Raw genomic sequence first — 23,794 nt, forward strand, 5'->3', positions numbered from 1 at the left:
TGAGTGTTTTGTTGGGAACCTTAAATGTGGTCATCCAAACACTCTTAGGATTTGCCAAATTTACATTTCTTGCTTACTTTCGTAGCTTATTTCTTTTACCTTCCATTGTCAAACCGCCTAGATAGCTTGCATTTTACCTATTAGTTTTTACCTTATTTTTCACACCTCTTTTAGTGTTTATTTTGGCTAGTTTCAACCATAGTTTCTTTTACCTTTTGTTTTCAAACCTCCAACAAGAAAGAACCACAACTTAGGAACCAACATGAGTCATCATTCATCTAGTGTTAATGGCAAGGGTACTAGTCATAAAGACCCTTTATCTAGAATCTTAGATGAGTTGAGTTCCCTCAAGTTATAAAAAGAAAAACAAGAGAGAAAAGAAAAAGGAAAAAAAAGAGTGGAAGAAATAAGTCAAGATGAAAGAAAGAAAATAAGAGAGGAAGAAAGAAGAAAAATAATTAAAGAAATGAAAAGAGAAAAACATGTCTCCTATAGTAGTCATAACTCTTGCAAGAGCCTAAGTGAAGAACTTCGCGACTATTATGAAGGAAGGCATAGGTCACATCATAAACCTGACTCTCATAGGAGAGAAAAGGAAAGAAAACCTTAAGAGGCTAACATTAACCTCCCATACTTCTATGAGAAGGACAATGTAGAGGCTAACTTAGATTGTGAAATAAGGGTAGAGCAACAACTTAAAGAGAAATCTACTTCAAAATCTTATGGCTCTCACTCTTATCCAAAGAAAGACCAAGGTCAAGGAATCTTAGGGGTGATACCTTCTAAGCCCAAAGATGATAAGGGGAAGATAATAGAAAAGCAAGCCCCTAAGGCTAGTATGCAAGAGAAGACTAGCTCTATAAAGTGCTTTAAATGTCTTGGAAGAGGACACATTACTTCTCAATGTCCCACCACGAAAACCATGATTATGAGGGGCCAAGACATTTATAGTAGCCAAGATGAGGCTACTACTTCACCTTCCTCTAATGAAAATGAAGAAGCAATAGGGGAAGAATCTAGGGAAGAAATCTATCCCCAAGAAGAAGGACAACCTTCAATGGTTAAGGAGGAGTGTAAGGAGGTAAGTGTCTCCTCCAAGAGGTTAGCTAAGAAGGAAAGTCATTTTGAAATAAAGACAAATATTAAAGAAACTTCCCCTCTTAGACAATCGCCACATCTTCTCCTTTGTAAAAAGACACTTGTTAGCACTGCCACACCTCTTGGGCTTGAGGTTATTCCCCAAGTAAAGGAGTTGTTGGATGAAGGTTTGGTTCGTAAGAGCTTAAATCCTTGTGTTTTATTGGTGCCCAAAATAGGTATTATTAGGCATCAAATCCCTAAAATAAGTGATATGATGAATGTGTTGAGTGTTGCAACCTTCTTTTGTAAAATCAGTCATGCACACAACATCTTCATGATTCATGTACATAGGGACTCATTAGGTAGGTTTGTTCTTATTTTTGGTTTTAATACAAACTTAGGTGCTCATATGGGACACCTTAGGTTTGTCATATTTTTTTGTAGGAATAATCAACATGAAAATATAGAAAAAGGTACGCTTTATTGCATTACTTTCCTTAATTTTTTAAATAGTGGTCAAGGGATTCCCACAGACCCAAGAGAATAAAGGTCATTCCCGATTGGCTCACTCCACCAAGTATAAGGGAAATCTGGGGCTGCCATGACTTAACAAACTTTTACAAAAGGTTTGTCCAATATTTTTCTATACTTGTAGCGCCACTCATTGAGTTGGTGAGGAACAATGTTCCCTCATGGGAAGATGTCCATGAAAGGGGTTTTCAGACCTTACCTTACTCTAACATACCCACCACCACTAATACATATGTTTTTATTCTTTTTATAGGTGTCAAGGGAAGGAGCCCAGAATATGAAGAACCTCGGGATTTGAGGTCAAATCATTTCCAAGGTGGAGGGGATGATGCAATCCTACCCCGCAAGGGTATTGGATAGAAGACTCCAAGAGGATTGGGCTAGAGCTGCTAAAGAAGGCCTTGGGGTTCTCATGAATTCCAGGGTAGATTTCTGAGCCCATGGACCAAGGTTGGGTCCTCTCTTCTTTGTAAATATTAGAATAGATTTTTCCTTCTTTTGGGCCTTGTATTTTGGCCATTCTATTAGTATATGGTTTTAGCCTTGTATTTCAGGGCATTTTGAGTAGTCTTTGTAATAGGGACTTTTTTTTTTTTTTTTTGTATTTTCATGTTTTTTGGCAAGGAGGTGAGCTTAGTTTTTAGATGGGTGTGTGTAGCTAAGCTTTAGCTTCCCAAGGAAGCTTCTCAAGGAGGTGAGCTTAGTTTTTAGATGGATGTGTGTAGCTAAGCTCTAGCTTCTCAAGGAAGTTTTCTCAAAGAAGCTTTTCAAGGAAGTTTTCTTAAGAAAGCTTCTCAAGGAAGCTACCTAGTCTATAAATAGAAGCATGTATAACACTTGTTGTAACTTTGATGAATGAGAGTCTTGTGAGACACAACTCAAAGTTCAACTTCTCTCCCTTTTTCTTCCTTCAATTTCGTGCTCCCCCCTCTCTCTTTCTCTCCCTCTTTCTTTTCCTCCATTGAAGCATCCTCTCCAAGCTTCTTATCCAAGGCTCATCTTGATGGTGAAGCTCCTTCTTCCAAGGCTTATTCCCTAGTGGATGGCGCCGCCTCTTACCTCTTCTCCTTTGTCTTCCACTGCATCTCCATGGTGGAAAATCACCATTAAAGGACCTCATTGAAGCTCAAAGATCCAGCCTCCATAGAAGCTCCACAAGCAAGCTTCCATCATAATTTACTTTGTTCTCTTTCTCATTCTCATTTTCTCGCGGGCCTTCTTTTGAGCTTTCATTGCTTACCCTAGTGGTAGCTTTCCCTTATTGTTTCTATGTTTAAATAATTTATTATGTCATCGTACAAGGTAGGGTTATTGATACTTTAATATGTCTATTCCCACTCTATTCACTATTTGAAATAGCCTGTTTAAATAATTTATTATGTCATCGTACAAGGTAGGGTTATTGATACTTTAATATGTCTATTCCCACTCTATTCACTATTTGAAATAGCCTAGGAAAACCAACTTATCGTTGATATGAGTGATACTAGATTCAGTCCCCTTAGGTAAGGTCTCGGGTTTGAGCTTTCTGGTTGAAAAAACATGATTGAGAGGAGATACTCTATTAAAGGTAGTCAGTCAGGTTCTGCGACAAAGATTAGTTATTAGCAAAACTGGTGGATATTTTGCACCAATGTCATGGGTACAAAAAATAAAGTCTAGGAAAGTCATCTTTAAGAGTTGAGGGACCAGCCCAGCGATCTAACCAGATAAAGGCTTCCTTCCCATCACCTACTTTCTTGCTAATTGAATCTGATAATTACCAGGACAACAAGCAAGGGAATCAAGAGAAGTAATATCTCACCACCAAATAGAGGAGTTGAAAGGGCGAATAGAGCTGTTTGACATAGCATGAATAACTCATTTCATCTATTATCATATATGATAAGAAAAACCAGCATCGGTTGACATAAGTGGTAGCCGGCATGTGTCCCTTAACCAAGTGATTCAGGGTTTGAATTCTGATTAACCCTTTGGTGTGGAATAAATTGTGTTGGAGGGAAATACTTATCTTGTATGCGCTCATGGTTCCCGACGAAGGTTAGTCACTGCTTCCAGCGAAGACTACTTCATGAATCACGAGTAAAGCCCAACTATATTTGATTTTTAGACCCTTTTTTTCTTCAGGTGTGCCCATGGCCATGGTGTTCAAGTCCAATCCATCTAACCTTGTTGAGAGCAAAGTAGAGGCTCAAGGAATTGATAATTTGACTTTGACAAACTAGAGGTACAATTCTTGTAACTAGTTAACCATGCCGAATATATGATGTTTGGGTATCTATATGCACTGATTCTATATTGAAATTCGAATTGTGTAATTGGACTTATGATGGTTCAGGGGCTATGAATAAATTATTGGTTACTACAACTATGGCAGCAAACCTTAATAAAATAAGTGACATTATTAATCCATTGGTATTTGGGTTCTTGGTCTTGTCAATACTGTGCATTTTATTCACAGGAGGTAAATGATGCCTTACGATATAAGGAGAAGAAGAAAAAGTTAGTTAGCATAGTTAGACTATTAATAAATTAGTTAGTTAGTTAATGAGATTTATTAGATATAAATAGGGGAAGAAGGATAGGGGAGATTCAAATTTGGATCATTTGTAACTGAGCATTAGCTCTTTGTGAAGGAAAAACTCTTGGAGGAGAGTTTTCTCTCCTATATTTTGTTCTTTTCTTACTATTAAATAAAATCCATCTTTTTTTTTTCCATTGGCTCCTAACAATTAGTCCGACCTGCATGCAAAGGTGATTACAGACCTGAAAACAAACATGAATCTCATAAAAGAAAAATTGTTGGACATGAGGCAAATCAAGAAATTACTTCTTAAATTCAAGAAAGAAAAGATACCTTCAGATGGTGGGGAAAACTTGGTCAACAGGAGCAAGAAGTCGGAAGAGGAGAACAATGACAATAACAGGTCTAGTGACGAGAATGAGGAAGAGGAACCCAATTCTTGTGGGTTACACCATCATTCTTGCAAAATAAGCATTTCAGAGTTGAAGCATGGACAACTAAATTTCAGAAAATGTTATTGAGGTTATAAGGGAGGAAAGAATGGAGGAGGAGCATCCCTCTGAAATCAAGATAAAGAAAACCATTGCGGGAATTAAAGAGATCAAACAAATGCTACAATTTATGATAAAGAAAAAGGGCATCGTTCTTGAGTTCGAAAAAGAGGACAAACAACCCATGCAGACAGTACCGACTTTGCAGTTAGGTAACAAAGTCATAACAAGATAGTGATTCAGTAAAAGCCCTTAAGTGTTTTGCATATGAGAGAATTGAACCCACCAGTGAGGAGGATCTTGTGTCAAAGACAAAGACTCGAGAACCATTGAGGCCGAGGTGGTAGAGGAGATCAGGGTGGAAGAGGTCGAAAATTTGTAGCAAAAAATGCAGGAACAAAAAGGAGATTTTGCAATTATCATCAAAGAATCTCATTCTTGGGTAGTAAATGTTTCTAGGGCCTCTAATTCTACAATTTTGCTTGAATATATTCTTCAAACCCATAAAATCCTTAAACCCCATAACTCTATAAGCCATAAACCGAAACTTTATACTTTGAACCTTCATCTGCCTAACTCCTAACCCCTAATTTATCGCAATACACATGCAAGGATCAACCATTAGAGCTTTTAGCTTCTAAAATGTTGTAGCACTTTCAAACATAGAATCATCTTTCAAACAACCTCAGGTATTTTTATAGCATGCCTTGATATAACTTCTCTTCAAAACAACAAAAGGAAACAAACAGAACAAGACTCTTGATTAGCAAGCTGCAAAAAAAAAAAAAAGACTTCTAAAACTTTCTTCTTTGTTTCAAGGCATGATGGCAATCAATCCTCTACTCAAATATCGTCTTTCTTCAAATCCAAGTAACCAAAGTGATGTGATCCTGACTAGGAGCGGATCGCTTGATACAGGTTACAAAATTTAGAAAATTAACAAGAGAGTAAAGGGGCGGTTCTCCTAATTAAGCATCACCAATGATTGGTCCAGCAGCAAGAATCTCCTCTGTCACTTGGTTGTTCTCTCCAATGGTGAATGTTTCAAAATTTTTGTTGAACAATCCAGCCAGCTTCAACAGTGTGTCCTTGTAGGCTTGTTTGTCTGACCACTGAAATCAAACAAAATTTCGAATTTGTGTTAAAAAGACTTTTGAAAGTGAAAAAGAAAGATAGTTGTGATGATTGAAAATGAGAGTTGTAGGACCACTAACTGTGTTCTCAGGTTCAAGAATTTCTGAGGGGACTCCCTCCACTTTATTGGGGATCTCAAGTCCAAAAATCTCGGTCTTCTTGTACTCCGCATCCAATAGGCTTCCAGAGTGAATAGCATCAATAATTTTTCTCGTATAAGATAGTTTAATACGATTTCCACAACCATAGCTGCAGTTTTGCACAAGAAAGAAAAAAGTTGGTTTTAGATTTTTGAAGAGAAAAAAAATTATATTTTTGTTACACTTTTCTATAGAGAAATGTTATTTGTACAACAAATTATATGACAATTTTTACAACGAGAGAGAGAAAAGAGAAAGATGAGTAATGTGAGAGAAAAAAAAACAGAAAAATATATTGTTATATAAACTATTGTATGAATTATTGTATTAATAATTCCTTTTTCAATATTCTTTATCTAACACCTTCTCTTCTATTGGTTGAAATTCATCTAGGACCGGCTAAAAACGTGGTTCTCATTCTCCATTTGGTGGGTTCATTCTTAAATAGTGGATCCTATCTGAATTTCAATCAATAGAAAAAAGTGTTTGAAAAAAAAAATGCGAAAATGTTTTAAAAAGATCGTAACAGCACATTGTTAGCACTCTTTTTTTTAATTATTATTATTATTACTACAAAAAGCTTACCTTCCACCAGACCATCCTGTGTTAACAAGCCATCCATTAGCACCATGGTTCTGCATCTTTTCAGCAAGCATAGCTGCATACTTTGTAGGGTGTAGCATTATAAATGCTGCACCAAAACAAGCTGAAAATGTTGCCTTTGGCTCCTCTATACCCTCTTCTGTGCCAGCCACCTTTAATCATCATAAAGTAACTCATGAGAGATATACATAGGAAGCAATATTAGCCAAGATAAAGGTTTTAAATATCGGTTCACGATATCACGGCAAATTGCGGATAAATGTGAACGATACGGTCCCAATTGCAGTCACGTTATAGTTGTGAACAGTTACAAAATCTTGATGTTGTAGCCCAAATCACGGTCGCAGACCGATATTTAAAACCTTGGCCAAGATAGAATGTTATAACTTATAAGTTTACTCGAACATTACCAAAGCTGTGTATCCACTGATGAAATGGTACATGGTCTGCGACAGGTTTAGCCTACTCACAGGTGGAAGCACACCAAATGCATCACATGCCAAAAGGATCACATTCTTTGGGTGAGGACCAACACATGGTAACTTCACATTTGGAATGTACTCAATTGGATAAGCTGCACGAGTATTTTCTGCAACATGGAAAAAAAACATTATTATATTTTATCAATTAGGTCTATTGTAATCAATTTTTGATTAGTACTGATTTATTATTGCTTTTGGCAGACATATCTTCGTACCAATATCATGGTTATAAAAAAAATTCTAATTAGTATAAGGTCTATAAGATGTTATTATGCACCACATATTCATGTAATTTAATCCACCTTATTGTTTATAGTGTAAATAATATTCAAAATGTTTGACTTGTTAAATTCCATCCTAATCCCCACATTTTAGTAGTTTAATAATAATAATCAGCCTCGTTTATTTGTAGGAGTTGACCTCACATAATGGATTAGTGTCATGACTCATGGACACATCTTGCAAGCATACATCAAAGTCAACCACTAATTTGGTATGATCAAGTCACAACTGAGTCCTTATATATAAACCAAGTCATTACTTACCTGTAACTGATTTGTCAGTGTAATCAACTTCTCGAAAATGCTCATCAAAAACAACATTCTCCAAGACTGACAACCAAGTGAATAGAAAATGTGTCATCAAAATGAGTGAAGTCAAAGATGAAGAGATGTTGGAGTACGCTAAGTTTAATATGGTAATAATACCTGTCCCAAATTTGATGGCATTCCAGATGTCAGGTTCATTCTCCCTAGAGAGATCAATGCATTTGGCATAGCAACCCCCTTCAATGTTTGAGACACCACTCTCACTCCAACAGTGCTCATCATCTCCAATTAAATACCTATTATGATCCGTGGATAGAGTGGTCTTTCCAGTACCTTATATGAATAAGGCAAGTAACATATCCTCCTAAGAGAAAGAAGTATGCTAACAAATGCAACACTCCAACACACACACACACACAAATTAATGACTTTTATGATAAATATTTTAAAAATCATATTTAAGATAATTTTTAATTGGTTGAAAATACTAATAATATATATCAATTAAACTCTTTATTATTATGAACTTAAATGAAATATAATCATTATCTTTACACTGTAATCAACTCTCATACAATTGAATATTGTTGAATTTTTTTATAATAATTCATGTAATTATCATAAAAATAATTTAAATTTATATGGCAATCCAGTTGATCGACTTAATAGAAATATTCATACTAACACTATATTAAAATTAAACATTATTATTATTATTATTGGGCAAATTGCTTAGGAGTCTTGTTAAAATCTAAACTCACTTTTAACAAGACTCACCAATTTTATTTAACCATAAAGAATATGCTAGTAACATTTCTGTAATATAAATTAATAATCCATTAAACTCATACCTGAGAGTCCAAAAAAGAGAGCAACATCTCCGCCTTTGCCCATGTTGCAGCCAGAGTGTAGGGAGAGGATTTGCCTCTTGGGCATGAGATAATGCATGAGACTAAAGAGACCCTTCTTCATTTCCCCTGCATACTGTGTCCCAAGGATCACCATTTCTTTCCTTGCAAGACTAAGATCAATGCTAGTGGAAGATGTCATGTAGTGAGTGTAACGATTACAAGGAAATTGTCCAGCATTGTAAATAGTGAAGTCAGGTGTGCCAAAATTCTCAAGCTCTTCAGGAGTGGGTCGGATGCACCTGCATGTCGCGTATCCACTTATCTATAAGAATCAAACTCAAGTATTAAGAATTTTATAACAAATCATACATACTGCTGAACTAATTGAGCTAGACCTCATAGTTGTACACCGGATTAAACTACACGATTGACATTCACTCCATTACTATTCTTTTTTCTAGGGATCTATTTCATCAACTAAGAAGGGATGAGCATGTTCAATAGATATTCGGATGATTAAATTAGGACCATTATTTCCTTTAAAAAAATTAGGACCATTATAAGATTCTTAAAATGTTATTCATTTGTATTTTTATATATACTTACATCTTTATATAACTTATTTTATAATATTAAAACAAGAAAAATATAATTCTAGCCGATACATTCTTTTTTATCTTTATTTAATATTGGCTTGTGGTTTGGAAAACTAAAATATAAAGTAAAAAGGTCCGTATGATGGTAAATTATTCTTTTGCTTATACTTACATGTTGTGCATAAACAAGGAATGGTAAGCTCTGGCAGAGACAATCCTAACTTTGATTTTGTTCTCTGGGTCCCAGTTCAAGAATTGGTCATTCACAAAGACCTGGAAAAATAAAAAATATACATATATTTTTAGAATACTACCGATTGCCATCCATACTTAAATAATATATTTTTAAATTGAATGTATAATACATACGAAATGGGATATAAATCAACTATACCAAAAGACAGAAATAAACTGGTCAGAAACTCTAATGCATCACTAGAAATTCCACAGATAGTATTCCAAAGATGATTGTAAAAAAAATATTTTCATTTTGTGAAATATTATCTATTATGAATTGGTAGGGGACACAAGTAAATGACATGTAAACCATGGTTAATTGGTGTTGGGATACACTCAACCTACTAAAAATATGATTGATTTTCGAAGGTCATAGTTGATAAAAAAAAAAGGTAAAAAAAAGTATTAAGTAAATATGATTAAAAAAAGTAAGTATAAAATTAGAGATGTTTCAAAGTCATAATTGATTTTAAAAAATCTAACTTGCCCATTTTAGCAAATGACAACATGTTCCATTCCTAGTCACCACCTTATAAAAGATGAGATAAATCCACAAAATCAGAGCAAACGACCAACGACCAACGACCAAAGCCATCGTTTGCACTCATAGTTGATTTTCTTTTTTATACATTATAAATTGTACATGTAAAGAGAAGAGAAATGACCTTGTCCAAAGAGTTCAAATAATCAACAGCTCTTTCTCTATTCACCATGAAACTGTGCTCGTCCATCTCGATGTTAGGAGAACCCCTTCAAAGTACAATATTATGAGCATAAATTGGTAACAAGAGACAAAGGTAAAAGAAATACAAAGATAAATTAAATTTTAACTAGTTAAAAATATGAGCAATGGCATTTGATTACTTTATAATTACAAATATCACATCAACACCTCCAAGTTATCTCTTTTTTTCTCTTTCAATCGAATTATATAATCTGTTATACTTTTTTTTCCACTAAGTGTCTAATAATATATTAGGTGTCCACACCATTTTTGTAAAAATAATATTTAATAAGTCAAATTTCTCTTAACACCATAATTAACAAGCGTACAAGACTCAATAACACACATAATGTGATGCATTAATTATATATATATATATATATATATATATATATATATATATATATATATATATATATATATATATATATATATATATTATGAAGATGTTTTATATTAGAATTTAAATTATATAATGAAATATCAACTATCAAAATTTAATGATCACTTAAGTCATATGATGGAAAATACTTACTTTCCCCACCAAAGTTCATTCTTAGTAACATCATCCTTCACCACACGCTTGTCTCTGGGACACCGACCTGTCTTGGCGCCAGAAAGCGTAGCCAATGCCCCAGTGGAAGTGATGAACGATCCTTTCTCATACTTGATAGCTTGTTCATAAAGCTCTAGCAAATACAAAAAAAATATCAACACTATTAATTAATCTCATTATGTTAGTATTATTATACATAAAATTTTCTCACATATCCAATGCTAAGTAGAATTCATGTTTCATATATATTATATTCTTGTATGTTTTGTTGGCCATAAACTTATACTGAGTGAAATTAATTTAGATTATTCAACTCGTTATTTTTAATTAGTATCATCATTAACGTGCCATTGCCATTCCTGAGGACCTTGACTAGTTCTTTTGAAATATAAGACTTGAGAATGTGATGCTGAACTCAGTTTCGTACATCAGAAGTACAAAATGATGTAATGCCAATCTGTATGACTGTATCATCAATATAATGAAGTTATTAAGATTCATATAACACATTAACACGTGGTAATGATGTGTCTGAAGGAAACTTGTCTTATGAGAAGCTTTAAGGGTCGTTTTTTTTTTTTCTTTTTTCCTTTAGTTATCAAATGTCCATTTATTTATATTTTGTTTCTTATTTTTTAAAATTTCATATCAAAATAGTGAAAATATTTTTTATTTTCCATTATTTTTGTACATTTTTAAAATAAAAGTATAATACTTAAAACAAAGATAACTTAATTAAAATAATAAAAAATCAAAATAAAAACCGTTTTTCTCTAAAAGTAAATTCCTTACGACTCCGTTTAGAGAAAATAATTTATAAATAACATATTTGACTTTATCTCAAAACATAAATATCTATATAAGTATTTGTAGAACCTATAAAACAACTTATAATATATCTATAAACTTAATTTAACCCTAATTCACTTTCGAATATAAAAATAACAACTTATTATAAACACTTATAATAATGAATAAGTGTTATCGAAAGGAGCCAAACTATAAAGAAAAAAACGTGCACGTCTACACGAGAGGTGCATTATAATCTATGGAAATATATAATATATAATAAAAGAATAAAAAGAAAACCTGCGGGGGAGAGGTTATAGAGAACATGTGTGAACTTCAAGGCACTGTCACTGACAGCAATGGTGGGTGTGAGAATTTGGTGTGGCACGTGTTCAACCCTTGACCCTTCGAACTTCCTAGCAGCTGGATCCCCTTTCACTACCTTTGGTCCACTTTCTCTTGTTAGTGATGCCAAAGATGCACTGCATGTACACGTTAATTTCAACAAATTAATATAATATTCTGATTAATTAAAATTATGTTGTTTTTAACTTAAATTGTGATTAAAATTAAGTGACTATCAGTGCTCAGTGCATATATATTACTCGTTTGTGATTAATCATTCAGCATTTATAATCTATTTAGTTTAGGTTATTTCTGTTTTAAATTTTGGTATGGTTTTTCTGGAAAATATAGTAAAAAGTAGATACCAGAAAGGCAAAACAAAATCAATTATATAATGTGAATGGTTTTGTTAGAAATTTCAAGCAGTGATAGAGCTAACCATTGTTTTTTAATTGAGAGAGCCGTATATAAAATTAAATTTGAAGAAGTCAAATGTTAAAAGAATAAAAAGTTAGAAATTAAAAAAAAATCATTAAATTTTAAGAGATGCGTCTACAATTAATAAAATATTGTTTTGCTTATCAAGTTATTTTAAGAGATGAATTAAAAAATAACATATTAAAAATTTAAAAGTTTATAGAGTAATACACACATATATATATATATATATATATATATATGTATATATATATATATATATGTATGTATATATGTATATGTATATTTTAAAACGCTTTCATAAAAAAAATGGAGCCACCCTGGTTCAACGTTTTGTTTTCTTCCCATAATTTCCCCCTGAAAACTTGGTATATTAATATTATCAGCATATGCTTTTTTAAAAAAATGTTATGAGCGAAAAATAAAGAGTTTAATGGCTATAATGGTATAAAACAATTTTATACATTCATCTAATCATATATTACTTTTTGAATTATTTTTAAAGAGAATAAATTAACTGTCAATGTATAACCCTTCTTTTCAAAAATAAAATGCTAGAACCTGATTGTGTCGACATGAGATATAAAGATGTCATATAAAAATGGAAACTCACTGTTTTATTCGAAAATTATGATAAAATTAATATGTCACCGGATCCTCTCATTGTTTTATTCGAAAATTACGACAAATATAATATATCACCGGATTCTTAATACATGGTAGAAAGAAAGGAGAGGAAATTACTATGTTTATCTATTACGTTTCCATTTTTTAGGCGATAAAGGAATGACCTTAAATAATCATTGTATCTCATGAATGAAAAAAATCTTAATCCTATTCCCGTTCATTGTAGGCAATGCATGTAACCACGATTTATACTATTTAATAGTTAAAAGAACTACTTAAAATCTTTTGGTCACGTAAATATAGTATAGCTAGTTAGCACCGCCTAATATAATCAGTCTCGACCCATAGATAAACATAGCCTAAAAACAATTTTTTTTAAAAAAAATACTTTAGATATGTTAAACCTTTTTTTATTAGAAGAATGAGTTTTTTTATTTTTTTTATCAATGTATGAAATCTTTTTTACTTTATAAATACTAATAATAAATATATTTTTTCTAGTGAGTCTAAAGCGTAAGTTTTAATTGTTTTATCATTAAATCGATCTTGAATATAATGTATAAGTCAAAAAGGATTATTATATATATATAAAAAAAACTCTTCTAATTAACACCACCTAATATAATGCATGAGTCACATAGGATTATTACACACATAGATCTCTTCTAGTTAGCACCACACAATATATTGCAGCTAGTGGCGGAGGATCATTATAGAGAGAAAAGTTTGTTTGGTGTTGTAATGAAATTAATGATAGAAAACATTACCTGATGGACTCTAGCTGCTGTTTGTTGCGTTCTTCGGTAAAGACGCTGTTAGACGCAGGAAAAGTGCCCTTGGGAGTGGAAGGTGCAGACTTCTTCTTCTGCAAAGAGTGAAGCTCATCAATGGTTTGAGCCTTCACCGTTGGATGACCTTCTTCATCGTCACCAACTTCAATCCTTGTCAGCCCGTTACCGTTTCCATCGTATTCACTTGTCGGCATCTTCTTCTATATCTAATAGTTAAACAATTAACCAGTAACTTTTTTTTAATTATAAAAAAATACGATTAACATACATATATATATATATATATATATATATATATATATATATATATATATATATATATATATATATATATATATGTCAATAAAGTTAAAAGTTGGAGATGTAGATTGGTTTGGTGGTAAAAGATGAAAGGAAGAGGGATAGGATGTGAGTTTGAATTTTTCTTTTGATGAAAACTAACAATTAATATTTATTAATAAAAAATATTAAAAATTATTCTTGATAATAGAATTGATTTGTGTGTGCGCGCTCTGTAATAAAGAAATATCTTTTTATCTGACACCCAATTAAATATATATTTGAGCTGTCATCAGGGGTCCTAGCTAGAAATGACATTCCCAAAAGGATTTATGATGTTTTTTGGGTTCGTCCGTTGGATTGATCTAGACATGCATGTGATCACATAATTAACGATAACTTAAACATACCTAATTTCATCCCAACAAGTCGACCTATTTTAAAATAAAATGATATGCTCAAACTGAGAACCCAACCTCATATCTTAATTGAAGATTTCAAAAGCTAAACTAGAGATCCATTGCATGGTTCAAGATTAAGCCAATAGGCCACGACCACCATGATTAATATATATAAAATACACATGCACACAAAAAAAATGTATTGGAAATGGACATACTATATAAGAACCGGAATTTTGAGCTTGATGCGCAAAGAATGGTTGCAATACAATGAAAGTGCAAACCGGCGGAGAAGAACGATATGGTGGGAAAAATGTTGCTCCAAAGTGTGCCTTTTAAAGGGTACGGTGTCCCCACCTTAACCATGATCGAGTAGTAGTTGAGATAACCATGGTTTGATCAAGCTCCCAAAGATAGAAGAATTCCAAATCACAGACATTAATACAAAGTCATCATCATTAATTAACAATCCCATGGTCTTCATCTCCACCCTAAAAAACTGACGTTGCACACATGTGCTGCCACGTAAGAAAAAAGGTCATTATTGGAAAAATATAATCAAAGTGAAATTTAATATTGTTGCACTTACACGCAGACAAAATTCAGTTGTTCAAAAGAGCTATATTCACCTCCTTTTACTCATTCAGCAAACTTAGCCTAATTTTACTCCATTTAACTCTAGAATTAAAATGGCACGCATGAATAACCGAACTTAAATCTAGAATTGATTTATTCTAGCGAGCACAGAGTGCTCTGAACGTGATTGTATTATTTTTCTATATTTTTTTTTACACATTTTTTTGCATCTATTCATATACAATTTTAATTCCATGTATGTATATGAATAGATGCGCAAAAAATGTGTAGATAAAATATATGAAAACACTATAATTCACGTTCACAACACTTATGTGCTCGCTAGAATAAATCAACTCTAGATTTAAGTTCGGTTATTCATGGGTGCCATTTTAATTCTAGAGTTAAAAGGAGTAAAACTAGGCTAAGTTTGCTGAATGAGTAAAAGGAGGCAAATATAGCTCTTTTTTTTTTTTAATGGGAACAAAGGATTAAAGCTCAAACAGAAAATAAAAATATAATTCATATCTAGTTCAATTGATTAAATATGATATAAGTGAGTATTATAAATTTCTTAATATTGTATTTAATTCTTACGGATAAAAAAATAGATGATATTTTGTTGTTGAATTTTTTTAGAAAATCTTTTTCATATTTTAAAAAGATTGAAGTTTTTTTAATTAGTTAAATTATATACGTTTTACAACTAATATTTTAGTCTGTGAAATGCATAAAATAAATAATTATATTTATATAAATAAAATATATAACAAGTTAATATTTTTATGTAACTGAAGAGATTTTTTTGTGGTCAAATTTTCTTATTTCAGAAAATATTTTCATATATTTTTAAGAGAGTGAAGAAGTTTTTGGAAGTAGAGTATATTTTACAATTGACACTAGCATGGAAAAGGGGTCGGGGTCAGGTTTATAAAGGCAGGGGCAAAAAAGTAAAATCAACTTCATCCCTATCGAATTTTATGGCGTTAGGTGAAATTCATGAAAAATCCATCTCATATTTTTTAAAATTTATTTATTCATATATTTTAAATAAATCATAATTTAAATTATTAATTACATTCTAATTCAATCAATATTTATAAAAATTAATAAAGAATCATTACTATAAGAATATTTAAGAATTAAATTATATTTTTATTTTAATGTATAATTTTTAACTTTGTTGTTTAATTAGTATTATAAGTAAAATATTATTTATAATTATTCTATATTTTTATTAATTATAAAAAATATGAAAATAATTACATAATTATATATAATAATAAAATTATATAAATGTATAATTTTATTATTAATAATTACAAATATACATAGCGGGACTAGTACAAGAACCGGGACTAACATATTCGAATCTATCCTCGACAAAGCCAATTTTCCTTGTCAAAATTTGGATGGAGCCAAACAAGCATCCACGGATTCGATTTTTATTGACATACCTAATTGACACAATAAAAAAAATTAGGAGTAATATTTTTCCTTATCTAAGATACTTTTTTATAGTCCTTATTTTTGGTATTTTTTCACGGTAAAAGAGACTTTTATTGATTATTTGCTAAAATAGCCAAGATTATTATTGTAAAATTTATCCTCTATTGATAGACACCTGCGTCATAGGCACGTAATGTCGGATGCAGAAATTTTTATCAGTGGGGAAAAAATAATTTTAATTTGATTAAAAAAGTTTAAATATATTTTTAGTTTCTAATAAATTAGTTAATCTTATTTGGGATCTCTAATAAATTTTTACCTATTAAATCCATAATAAAATTAAAATTTTATTTTTAGTTCTATTTATTTTATTTTAGTCCTTCTAATATATATCTATTTTTTCATTTTAGATATATCTATTTTTTCATTTTAGCCCTTATAAAATTTTGTTCATTTTATATTAGTTCTTTTGAAAAATATTTGATAAGGACTAATAACAAATAATTTATATATTACAGGGACAAAAATTAAAAAAACAAATATATAAAAATGATTAAAATAATATAATATAACAATGACCTAAATATTTTTTTTTGTTTTATTTGTGACTCAACGCAAAAACAATTTTATTAAATTTTTTTTTTATAAATTTATCGAAAATCAAATATATAATAATTTATTAGTGTCATCTAAAATCATAGAATCAAATTGAACCAAATAGACAAATTAAAGGATCAAATTCAACCTAAAAAATAAATTAGATAACAAAAATGGTAATTAAATCTGAAAACTAAAAAATAAAGTAATAAATTTAGTATCAATTTATTCTCTCTATTTTATTTTTTATATTTTATACATTCATTTAAAAAAATTATCTAATGAAACAATACCTATTTTTTAGTGGGGCAAATTTTTTTTATTACACATACAAATAAAAAAATAATTCTTGTAGGAGCAATTGTCCTCACACCCTCCCAGGTGTATCCGCTGGTGCAAGAACGAATCCAAATGGGACTGGGGTGATTGGATGGATTATTTATAAAAAAAAAATAAAGTTAATCTAATATATATATATATATATATATATATATATATAGTTATTTCATTTTATATATAAAGTATATCTAGTTGTTTCATTTTAATCAATTATCTTGAGTTTGAACTCAAATATTTAATATTTAAATGTGTTAAATATTTAGAAGAGAAAATTTATCATCTTTAACAATCCTATTCCACTAAAATAAATTTATCTCTAATAAAAAATACATGCTTGTGATCTAAAAAAAAGTTATCCAAAAATATATAATAAAAAGTATATTTACATAAAAGATAAATTAAAAGTTATTTTAAAGACTCAACATTGCAATTGTCAATAATTAGTTTCTCATGTAACCAAGAAAATTTATGAATTTATAATAAAAAAAATGGTATTTATGTTGATCATCATTTTTTAAAAACTATTGCTTTGCAAGAAAAAAATGGTAGACTCTTGGTGTAACCCTCATTCAATTAGTTTTTCTAACATTTACACAGTATCATGTCTGAACCCATGCACTTAAGACCAGCCGTTGGAGCTACACAAATATATAATGATAAAAAGAACAAAGATGAGACAGGAAAAGTAAGAAGAATATGGGAAGAATAGTTATATGAATTAGGAAAAAAAATTGTTTGATGTGTCTCAAATTCTAAGTTATCAATTGCTTAGTGTTTGTAAGATCGGTCATTGACAAAGGTTAATAAATGGTTCAAGGCTTAATATATTTTTGGTGTCTCAAATATAGATTAATTTTTCTTTAAAAAATTTGGATTAGTTTTATTTTTGTTCCCAAATTTAAATTTATTTTTTTTAGAAAATATTATTTTTTAACCCCTCTCCATAAAAAAATCTAAGATTATTTTGGGGCGATTGTGATTTTTTTTTATAAAAAGGGACTAATAAGAATATTTTTAAAAATTGAGGGACTAGAAAAGAAAATTTAAATTTGGGAACCAAAAATAAAAGTTCAAATTTGCAAAAAAATCATATTTAAATCACAATTTTAATTCTCAAAGCAATTTAGAAAAACTAGTAAAGTCATTTGATTGCAAATATGCAATCATTTAGAACTTTTAAATAAAAATATTAATAAATATTTTGAAAGAAAAGTATTAAGAAAATAAATTATACTTAAGCATTTAATTGAAAAGGAGAAAAATATACACCCTTGAACCCACACCCTTATGATTTAAGATAAAGACTATAAAAGGACACAATTAGTTAAAAATTTAAAAAATATAAATAACATTTAAATGCCATTGTTTCCATAATTAGAGTCCCAAATAAAAATAAGAGGTTATTTTCCATGTATGTGTACAGTGCTATCAATCCAAAATTTTGATAAATATATGTTATGTTTAACAAAACTAACTGAAAAACTAATTGATAGCTAAAAGATAATTGAAAATTGAAAATGATAATTTTTTGATAAAATTATGTGATGAAATAGTTAAAAAATATAAATTACATAAATAAATATATTTTTATACAAATTTTAATTTTATTTTTCTGATAAAATAATATTTTGTAATAGATTAATTTTAAACAGTTAGCTTTTTGTAGTACATAAACTTATTATATATGACTATCAATATCCTATATAATAAAAAGGTTTCACTTACTCTTAGGGGATCAATGATAAGAGAAGAACCACCCTGATGGAAATTCTTGGTGTTAGGCATACCACTGATATTTGCAAGTATCTTGGATATAGGCCTCTAACGGGAAGAGGGAAGAAAGTTGACTTCTAGCATGTGGTCAAGATAATTCAAGGGCAACTTGCATCTTGGAAGAATAAATTACTTTATAGAGCAGAATGTCTTTGCCTTGCTAAATTCGTCCTTGCTTACATTCCTACATATACTATGCAACCGTTCTGGATTCCTCAAGGTGTGTGCAATACTATTAACCAATTGAGCACATCTATGATTTGAGTTAGTTGGAAAGATATAATCAAGCCTAACCATGCTGGTGGCTTAGGTATGCAAGATTCCTGTGTAGCAAATGTCTGTTTATTGAGTAAACTGATATGTGACTTCCTTCATAATAAATTCTGATATGCCGTGGATGTAAGTTCTTTCTCATAAGTATTGTTAAAGCAGTTAATGAGCTCCGACTTGGTTTTGATGGGAATAGGTCCTCTGTTTCACACTATTCCTTTTGTACATTCAGGGTTGACCCAACAGAAAGTGATGCCTAAAGCAAAAATTGAGAGAATTTTTTTTATTATTTTAAAGAATAGAGTGATATGTGAAGCCTTTAGTCAATATGTGTGACCTTTTTACTTTAAAAAATTGATATAGTACATGTTAGTAGGCCTAAACTCAAGCTTTAGTTAGTTTACCTTTGGATGCGTACAGATACATAATACATGCAATATGATTCGTCGAAGAAATACGGAATTGAATTTGTATTGTTCCATGTTGTCTGCTCCTATGGTTGAAACATTGAAGCCTTCGAGCCACCCTTTTGTAAAGTTAAATGTCGATGGTTTGTGGTTATCGCATAATGCTATGGGGGTGGTGGTGTGATTCGTGGATTACAAGGGAATTGGTTGTTTGGTTCGCAAAATTCTATGGTCCTGGGACGCTTTGTATGCCGAATTTCTAGCCCTAAATTAGGATGGTCTCCAGCATGCTTGGAACCAAGGTTATTACTAGATCCGTTGTGAGGTGGATTGCCTTGATTTGTACCATGTTGTCAGTAACCTCAATAGCAATGCAGTGGATTTGCACATGTAGAGGGATATTATTCAGGAAATCAGAGGTCTCCTTCTTCACCCTTGGGAAGTCTCCTTTTATCATATTCACATAAGAGTGTTACTGAGGTTGATTCAAGTGACAGTGACTAGTGTTCCTTAATAAGTAATTCAGGGTTTGAATCTTGGTTGACCCTTAAATATAAAATAAATTGTGTCAGGAGAAAAATACTCATTTTATGTGCACTTCTCTAACAAAGATTTGTAATTATTTTTAATCGTTGTTTCTTGAGGAATTTGTGATCCCCGCCCCCCCTTTTCCTGTCTTAGATTTGTTTCTTTATGATCTAGCTAAGGCTAGATAAACCTTATCTTTTATTTCTTCATTGTACCTATATATATATATATATATATATATATATATATATATATATATATATATATATATATATAACAAAAAGGTAAAAATGAGAAAAACTTTGTCTCATACCTAAAAAAAATAAAGTAAAAATAATAAAATTTTACTTTAAATAGAAAATATTAAAAATAAAATCTAATAAATGTTTGAAGGATAAAAAAAGAAAATATTAGAAGCTAATGTTTTAAAAAATGCTACCTAAAGTAGTATTTCAAAAAATATTAAAAAAATCATTTATCAAATAGTCAAATAAACTTTTTAACTAATAAAAAAACTAAAAATTAATTAAAATATGTTACTAAACACACTCAACCTGTTAAAAAAGTTGTGTAATTTAAAAACTGTATTGTATGGTAAATTTTTTTATTTTTATAATAACTATCTTACAAATATAACTTATAAGGTATTATTACAAAAATTAGCCGTACATTACAATTTTTTTTTTTTAAGAAATGGAGGTTTTTGTTCGTGGCTTTGGAGATTTGGTCACATTCTTGAAGGAGCTTTGGAAAAGTAGTCAACGTATACGCTTTGGGTAAGGGGAACTCTATGACACTAGTTTTGAATACTTGCGTTGTGGGTTGTTTTATGTTATTGTGTTGATGTGATGATTGGTGATCTCTTTTTGAAGAATTTGACCTTAAAGTGATATTTTTTATTGAAAGTTTATTGCTTGAATTTTGAAGTATGATTTTTTTAATTCTTTTGAAGTATTATATATGTTTTTAGCTGGATTAGCTAGAAAAATGTGTTTATATGATGTGCTTTGATAAGTTTTTGTTTGGGTACAAGTCCTTGATTATTTGAAGCAAAAAGCCTAAAACTTTGCCATACACAATTTTTTTGGCCTGTGGACAATCACTATTAAAGTTTAAAAAATTATGTGTTATATATGGATTAAGAACCCCTAATAAAACTTCTAGTAATTTTAGGTTTAGTTAAAGAAACTTCATAAAAGTAGGAGCTTTACTGAAAACACGGGCAATATTTTTTTTATTAAATCTTACTATTAAAGTAAAATTAAGTTAATAAAAATTATTGAAAGTCATCAATAATGAATTAATGAACTTAGGAATAAAAATAAACTAACTAAAACTGGTTTTGAAACCTAAATTGAAAATTTGGTTAAATAAATTCACTGCATTTTTATCCCTAACTCAAATAAACATGTTAAGTCAAAAATCACTGTGTGGTCACAAACGTGAATAAGAAACATGGATGAGTAGGCAAGAATCAAACAACTAATTATTATTTGGGGAATCTTTTTATATTCCTCGAACAAACTTTGAATCTTTCAAAATTGTTGCTTTAATAATTTTTTTTTCTACAAAAATAATATTCTATTAATTGAGTATCAGTGGTACTAGAATTACAAACTACATTCCAGATTAGTCCCAATACATAAAGGTTGGGACCAAAATTTGGTAAAATATCATTTTACATAATTTGCTCTAATAGTTTATCCTCCTCTATTGAGAAATGCTGCTCTGATGTTTGAGGACCAGTAGTTAAAATGCATGTTGAAATCCTTCTCCAAATTTGTGAGCCACGTCCATAATAAGAAGACTGCATTGTCTAAGATTCTGTTAGCATCAAATGACCCATTTGAGAATATAATATTATTTCTTTGCTGCCAAATGCTCCATGTCAATGCCAACCACCACCTCTTCCATTTGCTAGACCTCACTCCCTCTACCATTCCATGTATGTGTTGGATAAAGTGTTGCCTTGGGTGGTTTGGGAAGACACCCGACAAACCCACCCAAGACAATGACTCCCACCATACTGAAATTATCTTACCACACTGAAGGAAAAGGTGGCCTGCACTTTCCTCCTCACCTCCGCAAAAAGGGCATGTTAACTCTCCAACCTGAATCTGTCTCCTGTTCAAGTTTACCCTGGTTGGTAATCGGTCCCTAATTAACCGCCATGCAAATATAACAAATTTTGATGGCAGCTTGAGTTTCCACAGCTCCTCAAATGCTCCATCTTGCTGTTGTTCCGATAATTCCTCCCACAGCACTAAATAAGCAGATTTCACCGTATATTGCCCACTCGGGTCTGCCTTCCACTCCCATTGATCTCCTTTGTGAGCCTGTATTGTACTTTGTGTAACATCTGACAAAAATGAGACCGCCATCTCTATTTCATTATCAAACAATGGTCTTCTCCACCTAAAATCCCATTCCCACCCAGCTTCTTTGAAGGCCCCCATGTGTTGTATACATTGATGTTGTTGATTAGAAATACTGTACAACCTAGGGTATTTTGTGAGAAGCGTGTCCTCTCCCCCCAACCACCTATCCTCCCAAAATTTAAATTTGTCCCCGTAGCCCACCTTCCATGAAATCACAGAATTCATTATCTCCCTAGTATGTGGATGATTGAACAAAAGCTTTAGATCCCTCCACCATACAAATTAACCCTTCCCTCTAGTTACCTCATCTAAACCCCTCCAACCTTCATATTTTGACTCCAATACTCTAGTCCACAGCTCCCCCTGGCTATGAAATAAACTCCATTTCCACTTACCCAGCAGCGAGAGGTTAAAAAAGTTAATGTCTTTTATTCCGAGCCCCCCAACTTCCTTAGGCAAGCATACAGTATCCCACTTAACCCAAGTTATTTTGACTTGATCTTGGTCACCACCCCATAAAAATCTTCTCTGAATCCTCACTAGCTTGTCCTGCACCTTTTTAGGGACCTTGAAAAAAGAGAAAAAATAAATCGGAATGGACGTTAGCACTGACTTTATGAGAGTCACTCTCCCCCCAAATAACAAGTGTCTTTGCTTCCATTTTGCTAACTTTCGCTCACACTTAGTTATTATAGGGTCCCACATGTGGCAATATCTCGGATTTGTTCCAATAGGAACACCAAGGTACGTGAAAGGGAACGAAAACAACCTACAATTGAGGTAACCAGCTGCAACATTTCTCCACTCGTCCGACACCCCAAAAGCTCCCAACCCGCTTTTAGCGAAGTTGATTTTGAGGCCCAATACAAGTTCAAAAATCCTCATCATTGCTTTGATAGCCCTGATATTTTCCATTGATGCCTCTCCGAAGAAGATTGTGTCATCGACATATTGTAGCAAGCTAATTTCCACCTTATCTTTACCACATAAAAACCCCTTATACAACCCCTTCTCTAACGCTTGTGACATGATGCCACTAAGTGCCTCTGCCACAATATTGAAAAGGAGAGGTGATAATGGATCACCTTGTCTGAGCCCTTTCTAAGGTACGAACTGTGCTGACGGACTGCCATTCACTAGAACTGAAATTGATGCTGATGTTATACACCCCTCCACCCACTGAATCCGTTTGTCACAGAATCCCATTCTTTTTAACATGTAAAATAGGAATTCCCAGGAGACAGAGTCATATGCCTTCTCGTAATCCACTTTGAACACGAAGCATGATTTATGACACCTTTTGGCTTCGT

The 23,794-nt window shown here is 31.5% G+C and overlaps 3 protein-coding genes across 3 annotated transcripts; all 3 read right to left on the reverse strand.

The window, feature by feature from the left end:
• Positions 1-5,001: 5,001 nt before the first annotated feature.
• On the reverse strand, positions 5,002-14,500 carry LOC114423018 (phosphoenolpyruvate carboxykinase (ATP)-like). Its single transcript, XM_028389611.1, has 13 exons — positions 14,386-14,500; positions 13,464-13,693; positions 11,587-11,768; positions 10,477-10,630; positions 9,883-9,967; positions 9,153-9,253; positions 8,385-8,683; positions 7,693-7,866; positions 7,531-7,596; positions 6,914-7,092; positions 6,486-6,655; positions 5,841-6,009; positions 5,002-5,738 (listed from the first exon to the last, which is right to left on the reverse strand). Exons 2-13 carry the CDS (start codon positions 13,679-13,681, stop codon positions 5,595-5,597), a joined length of 1,941 nt encoding a protein of 646 aa, XP_028245412.1. The 5' UTR covers positions 13,682-13,693; positions 14,386-14,500; the 3' UTR covers positions 5,002-5,594.
• Positions 14,501-21,806: 7,306 nt separating this feature from the next.
• Positions 21,807-22,562, reverse strand: LOC114424117. The gene has a single exon (XM_028390980.1). The coding sequence runs from the start codon at positions 22,560-22,562 to the stop codon at positions 21,807-21,809; it is 756 nt and encodes a 251-aa protein (XP_028246781.1).
• A 204-nt stretch (positions 22,563-22,766) lies between these two features.
• LOC114424118 lies at positions 22,767-23,513 on the reverse strand. Its single transcript, XM_028390982.1, has one exon. It carries the CDS (start codon positions 23,511-23,513, stop codon positions 22,767-22,769), a length of 747 nt encoding a protein of 248 aa, XP_028246783.1.
• Positions 23,514-23,794: the final 281 nt, after the last annotated feature.

Source organism: Glycine soja, chromosome 8 (assembly GCF_004193775.1).
Source record: "Glycine soja cultivar W05 chromosome 8, ASM419377v2, whole genome shotgun sequence".
NCBI lineage: Eukaryota > Viridiplantae > Streptophyta > Magnoliopsida > Fabales > Fabaceae > Glycine > Glycine soja.

Bases quoted from the DNA above. Each gene is read 5' to 3' on its own strand.
- LOC114423018 (XM_028389611.1), bottom strand. From the start codon at position 13,681: ATGCCGACAAGTGAATACGATGGAAACGGTAACGGGCTGACAAGGATT. The intron at 10,631-11,586 runs GTTTTCTTTTTA...TGTATTTGCTAG, and splicing joins CTATAACCTCTCCCCCGCAG to AGCTTTATGAACAAGCTATC. The intron at 8,684-9,152 runs GTAAGTATAAGC...CGCGACATGCAG, and splicing joins TCCTTGTTTATGCACAACAT to GTGCATCCGACCCACTCCTG.
- LOC114424117 (XM_028390980.1), bottom strand. From the start codon at position 22,562: ATGGGGGCCTTCAAAGAAGCTGGGTGGGAATGGGATTTTAGGTGGAGA.
- LOC114424118 (XM_028390982.1), bottom strand. From the start codon at position 23,513: ATGTCACAAGCGTTAGAGAAGGGGTTGTATAAGGGGTTTTTATGTGGT.